We start from the raw sequence: 10,173 nt of genomic DNA on the forward strand, positions 1-10,173 counted from the left end.
TCTGCACAGCCCTCTGTCCCCGTCTTGAGCAGACATCATCATAGGCCGTTTGCGCGGTACTTTCTGTACACTTACCTAGGAAATTGGGTGTAATTACAGGAGAAATGTGGCTCAGTGGGAGATGGTGCACCTGTGTCCCTGGCGGCCCCCTCCCTCACTGTCTCTACCCCCCTGCCCCCTTTCTCTGCCTGCACCAAGCTTTGCCGTTTCATTCTTAAATTCTTGATCAGCCTTTCCCCTATTTTCTTTATAATTATAAACACACATTTGCAGTACACATCTGCACGAGCTCACCCAGTCGTAAAATGAATAAACGGCAGGAAGATTACTTCTGATTTGGGGGCCCGGGGGGTGGTGAGCCCAGGCCTGTCCACGCGGTTGTTTACTCCTGACTTGTGGCCCCCAGCGGGGCCCATTCCCGATGATAAGGGACGGTGGCGAGACCTGCAGGGCCACCAGACGGGCGGCCATGTCCCGCTCGCTCTCTGGCTGTTGCCCGCGGCGCTGCTCCCGGTCCCGAAGGCGTGGACGGCGGTAACCTGCTCACGGTACGAAGCCCTGGGCGACCAGGACAGATATGACCTGTCCCAGGATGCGGACATTGTCCTGGGGGGGGGCTCTTCCCCCTCTACAACCAGCCCATCCTGCAGGACGTCGAGTTCACTCAGCTTCCCAAGGTGCAGAACTGTGTCAGGTGAGTCCTGCCTTCCCTCGACGCCTCCTGCTGGTCACCGAGGGGATCTCTCCCATTTCACTTGCCCCCCTTTCCTTCTGGCCCATCATTAGCCTGCTGTTAGCTTGTTTCTCTTGTGCTGTATTTTGACTGGTCCAGCTTCCAGACCATGACCCTCGCCATGACCTTCGCTGTGGAGCAGATTGACAGAGACCCCAGGCTGTTGCCAGGCATTAAGCTGGGATCCTGGATTCCAAGCACCCCTGGGCCTTGGGCGGGGGCCTGTCCCTTGCCAGTGGGTGGGGCTTTAACTGCAGTGCCGCTGGATCTGTCCCGGTCATCATCGGAGATTCCTCTTCCACCCCGGACCCTGGGACCACTCGATGTCTCACTGGTAAGCCTGTGGCCCAGCAGGCTTGGATGCTGCGCCTGTGATCGGGTCAGCAGTCCCAATCCCAAGCTCAGCAGAGTGATTATACCACTAACCTCCTGAGCATGGCTCTTACCCTGTCTGAGCCTGCTTTCAAAGGGTAAGATGAAATTAGATGAGTTCATCTAATTTAATTTCACTTCAGGTAATAGTGTCTGCTAAATAAATACATGTTTAATTAAGGGTAATTATGTCTGTTGAAATGTATGAGGTTGCATCTAATTCTAAGCGGGAATCATGGGGTTTTCTGGGAAAAAAAATCATCTTCAACCTGTTCAGTCTCAGGTTCGGTATGAGCGTGTTTTTTGTCACACCGGGTTTCTGTCTCATTGTGTCCCATTCAGGTCTGCTAACCGGCGGGAGCATCCCAATTTCTTCCGGACCATCCCCAGCGGTTTCTACCAGTTGTGGACGTCACTTCGGCTGGACCTGGGTCGGCGCCGTCGCCGTTAACAATGACTACGGATTGCTGGGCATCCTGGTGTTTGCCGAGGAGGTGCAGGCTGTCGGCGTGTGCCTGGCGTTCTTCGAGACGTTCTCGCAGGAGACGTTGCTTGCCGACATGCCCCGGCTGGTGAGAGCCGTCCAGGAGTCCTCTGCCCGGGTCGTCCTGGTGTCGGCCTGGTATACGGACTGGTGCTGGCTGAGCTGGCCCGCCGTAACGTGACAGCGAAGCCTGGAGCACCATTGGCAGCCTGCTCCCGGCGACCTGGCAGCGCCGTCCTAGAGTCTCTGTGCACCCCGGAGAATGGCGGAGCAGCCCTCAAATCGCTGCCCCCTTGTGGGGGAACGGAGACGCTGCAGAATGTTCAGAACACCACTTTCGTGGGCACCTCCCAGTTGCGAATCACATACCTTGCCGTATACGCGGTGGCACACGCCCTACCTAACCTGCTTGCCTGCACCCAGGATAGCGCCCCCTATGGGACTCCATGCTGCAACCCTAGTTACAAAGTCAAGCCCAAGCAGGTATGTAAATGCTATCTGTGTTAATGGCTTACTTGGCATGTGCTTTTGTGTCTTTTGGGTATTGCAGTCTGTCGCTCCTGTTGGGCGGCGCCAGTCTCTAAACTTCTGCTTCCCCCTTCAGCTGGTGCAGCACCTGAGCAAAGTGCACTTCACCACAGCTGGGGAGGGAGTTCTACTTTGAGGGTGGAGACATCGTTAACTGGCAGGCAGGGCCCGACGGGCTGCTGTGGTACATGCCGGCGACTCGGCCATCGTGTGGCCCGACGGGCACATGGCGGTGAGTAGGACCGGGTGTGATGCTGCTGGACACTTCAGCGATACGCTTCCTGTCTGTCTTCATGCAGCAGTGTGGAGGGGGGGTATGTGGCGTGTGCTGACCAGCACTGTGTCCCAGGCAGGTTCCTCCGCTCGCGATGCACGGAGGAGTGTCCCTCCAGGACGCGGAAGGCTGCTACTAAAGGCCAGCCCCTCTGCTGCTTCGTCTGCCTGCCCGCTCCTCCCAACGCTGGGAAGTGGTTCAGGCCAGCCCAACAGAGGGGCAGCGTCTTTTTCCTCACCTGCGTCCAAGTGGCGATTTGTACCACCTGGATCTCCTTCAGGCCCCCCCAGCCTCACCGCAACACGGGACTCCAGGGCTCCAAGCTGGTTCTGGAGCGTGACATCGGGTCGGCCCTGGGCTTCAGCCTCATCCTGGGCTACATCGGCCTGCTGGCCGCCGTCTGCTTCCTGCTGGCCTTCCTGGCCAGGAAGCTGCCCGATAACTTCAATGAAGCCAAGTTCATCACCTTCAGCATGCTCATCTTCTGCGCCGTCTGGGTGGCCTTCGTGCCTGCCTACGTCAGCTCGCCGGGGAAGTACGCGGTCGCCGTGGAGATATTCCCCATCCTAGCCTCCAGCTCCGGCCTCTTGCTGTCTATTTTTGCCCCAAAATGTTATATAATTATACTGAAGCCAGAAAACAACACCAAGAAATTTTTCATGGGAAGAACCTGATGTGATTTCAAAAGGAAATGTGAGACTGTTACACTGTTATACAGCCTGTGCTGTGAGTTCATCTTGACTGTCGTCATTATCTTCATTATTGTGATTAAAAGTGAATTAATTGCTTTCTTTTCTTCCCTTTTAGGCATTTATATAAACACTGAATAATTGTGTATTTATAAAGTTCCGTTAATTCCATTAAGGAGTGTGTAATAGCATTCTGTAATTTAATTTCATTTAATTTAATTTAATTTCATTTAATTTGTTTCTAAGTAGCTTTGGGTAATATGAATGAGTAATCCAATAGTGACTTTGAAATCAAAATGTTTTATTAGAGAAAATCTATGACTGATTCATTCACATTTTTGGGTCTTTGGGGGAGGTAAAATTCAGATATATAAAACATATTGTTCTGTGGCAGAAATATAATGCAAATTAAATATGTCATTAAAATACAATCAATATGTAATTAAAATATAATTGAAGTGAAAGCTGTGTGTCTCTAATTTTCTTCTAAATAATTAGTGCGCAATCACAGTCACTCCACAGGTATGAAATAGTGTTCGTGTAAATGTGTGTGTGTGTGTGTGTGTGTGTGTGGGGGGGGGGGGGGTTGTCTGGGAGGGTGCGGCATGTGGCTCTTTGGGTTGGGACTCAAATGGGTTGCCTGTGATTGGAAGGTCACCAGTCACTGGGGCCAGCAGACTGATGTCACCAATGGGCCCTTAGCCCCCATTCTCTCCAGGGACGCTGCACGCTGGCTGACCCTGTACTGTGACCCCCAGTACTGTGACCCTCACTTGTTTGTGTGTCTCATGGAGAGCAAGATGAGATCACTGAAAAGACAATTTCCTCACAGAGCTGAATAAATATCACTATACTATAAACACTAGGCTTTCCCATTGCTAATACAGGGAGATGATGAAACAGTGTGAAGATGCAGAGAGCGATGGTGAGGCTGACTGGTGAAATGGCAATGCAGCTTCAGCAGACTGACACACTCTGAAGCCTTTTGTTTGTATTCTAACTAGCAGGAGCTCAGATTCACAAACGCGGTTTGCTGTGTGGGGTTCTCTGTCATTTTTCTCTGCCATTTCTGTGACTCGACACAACGCCAGAAACGAGGGCGCGGGAGCCGTATCAGTCGGGGCACGAGATCCCGGCTAGTGGCACGATGTAGGCCAAGGGGACGGCAAGCCCCCCCCACCCCCACCACCAACCCCCACCCCCACCCCCACCCCACACAATGCAAAGGAGACAAGGTGACCTCATGTCATAGGAATGCCATCAGTGCATTTATTTAGGAGTAATCACTGACTGACATTTTGAACATGTTCCTAAAACAATAATAAAAACAATAACAAAATGACAATAATAATAATTAGGCACAAGGGGCTCATGAGCAATTGGGCTACTATGGCCCACAGAATAATGTATCTAAAGATCATAATGTCTGCGGAATATCTGAGAATTTGGGCAGCTTGTCTACTTCTTGTGAGGAGCTCGACTCATCATGGCTTTCTTGGTGTTCTCCTCAGGATGAAGCAGGATGATGTAGCACTTTGGCATGAATATGGCCACTAAGAGGCCAAAGCTGGAGGCCAGGATGGCGAAGACCTCCACAGCGTCTGAGTACTTCCCCGGCGAGCTGACGTAGGCGGGCACGAAGGTGATCCAGACGGCGCAGAAGATGATCATGCTGAAGGTGATGAATTTGGCCTCGTTGAAGTTGTCGGGCAGCTTCCTGGCCAGGAAGGCCAGCAGGAAGCAGACGGCGGCTAGAAGACCGATGTAGCCCAGGACGCAGCCAAAGCCCGACACTGAACCCACGGCACACTCGAAGATGATCCGGGAGTTCTGGTACCGCGTGTTTTTGAAAGGTACTGGGGGAGTGGTGATGAGCCACGCCATGCAGATGGTTGCCTGGACAGCAGTGCAGATCACCACAGTCCCTCTCTGCTGTGCTGCTCCAAACCACTTCATGAGGTCGCCGCCCGGCAGCGTGGCGCGAAACGCCATGACCACTACGATGGTCTTGACCAGGATGCAGGAGATGCAGAGGGCGAAGGCCAGGCCGAAGACCACGTGGCGCAGTTGGCAGGTCCAGTCCTGCGGCCGGCCGATGAAGAGCAGGGCGCAGAGGAAGCAGAGCGCCAGCGACGCCAGCAGCAGGAAGCTCAGCTCCGAGTTGTTGGCGCGCACTACAGGCGTGTGACGGTGCCGAGCGAATACAGAGAGCACGGCCATGCACACGCACGCCCCCAGCAGCGAGGCGGCGGTCAGGCACACCCCCAGGGGCTCCCCGAAGGACAGGAACTCGATGGGCTTCGGCAGACAGCGGTCTCGCTCTCTGTTGGACCAGAAGTCCGAAGGACACCTGAAGCACTCGCTGGAGTCTGGAAGGGAGACAGAGTGCAGGAGTTACAGGAGTTACAGCAGGAGAAGGAGGTGCACAACTGCCATCTCTCATTATCAGGAAGTAAACTGAAGTTACTTAATCACCAGATCTTGTCATCTGCAAGTCACAAAAACCCAATTATTTATTAATTGTACAAATTGTAATGAAAATGTTGAATAGAGGGACTGTGGAACGTATGGAGTGGGAAACTTTAGCTTATAAGTGTTGTGCTATTTGCTGATTTCATGTCTCTCTGTCCTGGTGCTCTCTGGTATGCTAGTTTTTCTTCTGACCTGTGGTGTTGCTGATCTCGCCGTCTGCGCAGGGCAGGCAGTCGAAGCAGCAGACTGGTTCACCCTTCCTGATGGCTAACCTTGTCCCTGGGGGGCAAGATTCACTGCAGACCGATCTTGGTGCCTGGAGGAATGGGGAGAACGACAGAGACTGACAGCATGAGAGAAAGTCTGGCTTTTGATGGCAATTGTGCAGGTGATGGTGGTGAAGGGGGGGGGGGGGGGGGGACTGCGTCCACTGGGTCCATGAAACCATCTGTCTTTTGTTGTCCTGTATCTTTCATTTGCTGAACTGAGATTATTATCTGAACTGGGAACCACCATGCCTTCCAGAATTGGCTTGTAATGTGAATTTCCTCCTTGTTACCTTGGTAACTGCCCCAGTACAGGCACAATGGGACAGGCCGTGAACACATTAGGCCTTCATTTACGGCTCAGCTCGTCACTAGGGCTCACAACAGCTCATAATAAATTCACAATAAATTAAACACTTCATTCTCATAAACAGAAGAAACAAATCTGGCAAACACAGTAATTATACACAGAGAGTGAATCCCAAATCAGAAGGTAACTCTGCTGTTGTCTGCGTCAGGGGGGTGAACTCACCGTGTTCATTTCAAAATTCCAAAAGATTTTGTCCTCGGCCAGCCTGAGCGTCTGGCCCTCAGGGGAGGACTCGTCAAAGACACCGACGGTGACAAGCTTAATGGCCCCATCAGGACCCTTTTGCCAGTTCATCACGTCGTAGATGGCCAGGGCGTCTCCATTCTCGTCAAATGAGACTCTGTCCCCAAAGCGTGTGGTGAAGTTCACCCTCTCCAAATAGTACGCCAGCTGCAGAAGTGGCCAATGATTAGAGAATCCCATTAGCATCTCAGACAGGCAAGAAAACTTTCAAAACGTATCATTCATCCAATATAGGATGAGAACTTCAAAGGGGAGTGTGAGCATCTCAGAGTGCAATCGTGTGAATCTGTAATCTCTTTCACAGATTGCACGTGTGTGAGTGTGTAATATCCTTCACAGAGGGCACGTGTGTGAATCTGTAATATCCTTCACAGAATGCACGTGTGAATCTGTAATATCCTTCACAGAGTGCATGTGTGAATCTGTAATCTCCTTCACAGAGTGCACGTGTGTGAATCTATATATTCCTTCACAGAGTGCAGGAGTGTGAATCTATAGCCTTCTGCAGCCTGCCTACCTGCCAGGGCTGTAAAGTGTTCAGCTGAGCGCAGGCATGTCCTGCAAAGGGCCCCCTCCCCGGCTCGCAGCGCAGCAGGTCGTGTAGCGCGTGCGCTAGTGCATACACGGCTTTGTACACATTGTACGGCGCCCTGAGGTCTGACACGTCACTGTACGCCGTTTCTATGCTCGCCAGGTCCTCCTGTCCCGTGCAGACGCGCCCGCCGGCCACTCTGCTTCGCTCGAACCTGCAACTGAACACCTCCTCCCAGAACATGTCCACCATGTTGTTGTCTGGGGTGCCATCAGGATGGAGGCGGAGCAGGAAGTCGCGGAGCCCCGGGATCTCACCACGGCGGATGGCGATGCCCAGTGTCCCGCCCAGGAAGGGCAGCAGTTGTGGGGTGTGGAAGACGGGCGAGGTGGCCCAGGCCTCGCTGGCGATCCACTGGCGCCCCGTCACCCGCTGCACGACCAGCTCCTCGGCTAGTGGCAGCAAGTAGGCCTCCGTGGAGAAGACCACGATCACACGTGCCGTGGACTGCAACACAACCGCCACAATCCGCTTCACCTCGACCCGGCTGTTGTCCCGTGGCAGAGTCTCATGGAACGCCACACAGCCAAAGCGGGCCACTTCCTCACGGAAAGCCCGGGCTGCATACAGCCCATAGTCGTCATCGCTGACCACCAGGCCTACCCAGGTCCAGTTATACCTCTGCAGGATCTGCACCATGGCTCTGACCTGGAAGGCGTCGCTGGGGATGGTCCTGAAGAAGGATGGGTACTCCCTCCTGTTGCTTAGACACGAGCAGGTTGCGAAATAACTCACCTGGAGGGGTAGGAATAAATCAGAGCCTGACAAAAACATATCATACAGAGGAAGAAGAAGAGAACCAAGTCAAGCATGTTGTGAACAGCATTAGGGTTCAACTAGGATCACAATGGTGCTTATTCTGGATGGCGAAGCGTAAAAAAAGCAGAAACATGGCAGAGGCGCAGAGCCAGGGCCACAACCCTGGAGACATGGAATTATTTTTATGGGCAAATCAAAGACGTCCCCGGCCGAATCTTTCTGGCTTTTGTTCAGACTGAGCGCTGCTAATTACCGCCATCTCATCAAAGACTCGGCAGCATTTGACAGGGGAGTTAACTGATATTATACCGGCGTCCCTCCGCCGAGTTCATACCAGAGGCACACGGAACAGACCCAGCACCCTGGAGATGGCGATGGAGTGGGTGGAGCCAGGGTCCCCCACGATGCCCAGCACTGGCGGCGAGCCCGCGCAGCCCGTTTCCGGGAACGTCTCCCTGGCGCCGCTGACCAGCGCCATCGCGGCCCGGAAAGCCACGCCCAGCTTCACGCAGTTGTCATAGAGATCGTAACCTAGGGTGATGTTGGGCAGGAAATTCGGGTCCCGGTTGATCTCCTCGATTGCGAAAGCCATGGTCTGAGCAACCTGGAAACCGGCAGGGTCCAGCCTGGCAGAGGAGGGATGGGAAAATTGCACCATTATAATCAGGCTCTGTGCTGTGGGCAGTCAGCCCACCACAAATAATGGCACCTGTGACTGCTGACGGTGCCAGTTTAGTCAGCAGGACATTTGTACCCATGAAAGCAAAGAACCTCAGGGTTCCCTGGGAGAGAGTCTGCATATCCTGGGGCACCGGATCGCATACACTGATTCTACATTCATCCGAACGATGCCAGTCACCTAGAGGAAGACCAATGTCTGTCAAAAACAGAGGAAACAGTCTGTCAAAAGAGGGACCATTTCACTGGCCGGTGGCGAGTGCTTCCAGTGTCCAGAACAGAGCTGTCTTAGCGAACGAGAAATCTGCCAGTGTCTGTCCATCCGTCCACCTGTCCATCCGTCCGTAGCTCATCCACTCACCGCTCGCATCTGGGTTGCTCTGGCTCCGAGGTGAAGGACAGCTCCGGGAACACGGTGAGGAAGTGCACCTCAAAAAGGCCCCCGAAAACCACGTCGCCCGGCCGCCGCAGCCCATTCAGCCGGAACCGCCCCCACGGCCGACAGGTGGCAGGGGGGGCCGCAGAGGCTGCCGACAGGCTCAGCTGGAGACAGAGACACAGCAGCACGGAGCTCTGCATGGCCGCTGCCAGCTCTGGTCCTGCATGGCCTCTCCCGTCTTTATAGGCAGCCGGCATGACCTTCCCAGGGGACGGCGGCCTTGCCTCGGCCGTGACATCGCCCCCTGCTGTCTGGCTGTGCATCACCGGGCAGAGTAGCGACTTCTTAATATTCCATCGCAGCTTTAACAGCTTTCCGGCATGGCATATTTACTGCGTATTGTTATCGCTAAAGGAACACGCTGACATTATCACTTTCACTAGTGAGCAATTAATGACATTTGATTAGTTTGAGATAAACGGATGAGACAGACGTTTTGTTGCCAGTTGTGTTCATGTCAGTCTGTCTGTGATTCTCTGCATTCTGTCTTGTGGCTCAGCTGTGCCCCCGCAAAGTTACATTCGGAGCCCGCAGGCAGGGAGGATGTCGCCCTCTGCTGGGCACTTGGAGTAACTGTGGCTGGATCCATCACCAGGCTTCAGGGACGTTTGCCAGTGCTGGGAGGCAGCTTGACTGTAGGTGGTGCTATTGGGCCACAGACAACAATCCCACTGCTCTCTGTAGCTCAGTAGAGAGAATAAAATAATCGAAGAGCCTTTTAGGGGCACCAGTGAGTCACTTTACACCCCAGCACTAATCATACTGCCTGAGTTCAGGGACCCCCCCCATTGCCTTAACTGTTTTATCGCAATACCAGCCCCAATCTTTCTGTGATCATCATATCAGAAATACACACCCCCCCCCCCCCCCCCCCACCTAACACCAGGCAGTAAACCCGTCCTGTTTAAATGGCCTTCCAGCTCTCCATCGTATATAAAAAACAGCACGACTGTGTCTTTGTAAATGAGACCTGTCTGTCCCACATCATGAGTGACAAGTGGGCCTCGTGGGTCACCATAGCGTCGCTAATGTTCTCCATCTTTTCGATATGAAGCCGTTATGCATCATTAAAAGCTCAGGCACATGATTACACCCAATATTACACGGCTTTTGATGTCGGAGGCCTCAGATGTAATTAAGTAAATTAATTCATTTTCAGCGGTGATATAAATTATATGTGAAACTGATTAGCACTTACAGACAATCCCAGTCTGTGTTGGGAAGATAAAAAACAGGGACCCCCTCCTTGGGGTGAGAACATGGCATGTGGTGTG

General features: G+C 53.1%; 2 protein-coding genes across 2 annotated transcripts; one reads left to right on the forward strand and one right to left on the reverse strand.

Moving 5' to 3' along the window:
- Positions 1-1,614: 1,614 nt before the first annotated feature.
- On the forward strand, positions 1,615-3,158 carry LOC111833785 (vomeronasal type-2 receptor 26-like). The gene is made up of 3 exons (XM_072701664.1): positions 1,615-2,072; positions 2,194-2,349; positions 2,471-3,158. Exons 2-3 carry the CDS (start codon positions 2,306-2,308, stop codon positions 3,063-3,065), a joined length of 639 nt encoding a protein of 212 aa, XP_072557765.1. The 5' UTR covers positions 1,615-2,072; positions 2,194-2,305; the 3' UTR covers positions 3,066-3,158.
- Positions 3,159-4,538: 1,380 nt separating this feature from the next.
- LOC111833923 (extracellular calcium-sensing receptor-like) lies at positions 4,539-9,917 on the reverse strand. The gene is made up of 7 exons (XM_023792668.2): positions 9,883-9,917; positions 8,822-8,998; positions 8,117-8,408; positions 6,949-7,758; positions 6,351-6,578; positions 5,745-5,868; positions 4,539-5,449 (listed from the first exon to the last, which is right to left on the reverse strand). Exons 1-7 carry the CDS (start codon positions 9,915-9,917, stop codon positions 4,539-4,541), a joined length of 2,577 nt encoding a protein of 858 aa, XP_023648436.2.
- Positions 9,918-10,173: the final 256 nt, after the last annotated feature.

The sequence above is a fragment of the Paramormyrops kingsleyae genome, chromosome 17 (assembly GCF_048594095.1).
Source record: "Paramormyrops kingsleyae isolate MSU_618 chromosome 17, PKINGS_0.4, whole genome shotgun sequence".
In the NCBI taxonomy this organism is placed as follows: domain Eukaryota; kingdom Metazoa; phylum Chordata; class Actinopteri; order Osteoglossiformes; family Mormyridae; genus Paramormyrops; species Paramormyrops kingsleyae.

Bases quoted from the DNA above. Each gene is read 5' to 3' on its own strand.
- LOC111833785 (XM_072701664.1), top strand. From the start codon at position 2,306: ATGCCGGCGACTCGGCCATCGTGTGGCCCGACGGGCACATGGCG. The intron at 2,350-2,470 runs GTGAGTAGGACC...TGTCCCAGGCAG, and splicing joins GGCCCGACGGGCACATGGCG to GTTCCTCCGCTCGCGATGCA.
- LOC111833923 (XM_023792668.2), bottom strand. From the start codon at position 9,917: ATGGTGACCCACGAGGCCCACTTGTCACTCATGAT. The intron at 8,999-9,882 runs GTGGGACAGACA...TCTCCAGCTGAG, and splicing joins GCCCACTTGTCACTCATGAT to CCTGTCGGCAGCCTCTGCGG. The intron at 7,759-8,116 runs GTATGAACTCGG...CTACCCCTCCAG, and splicing joins GTCTGTTCCGTGTGCCTCTG to GTGAGTTATTTCGCAACCTG.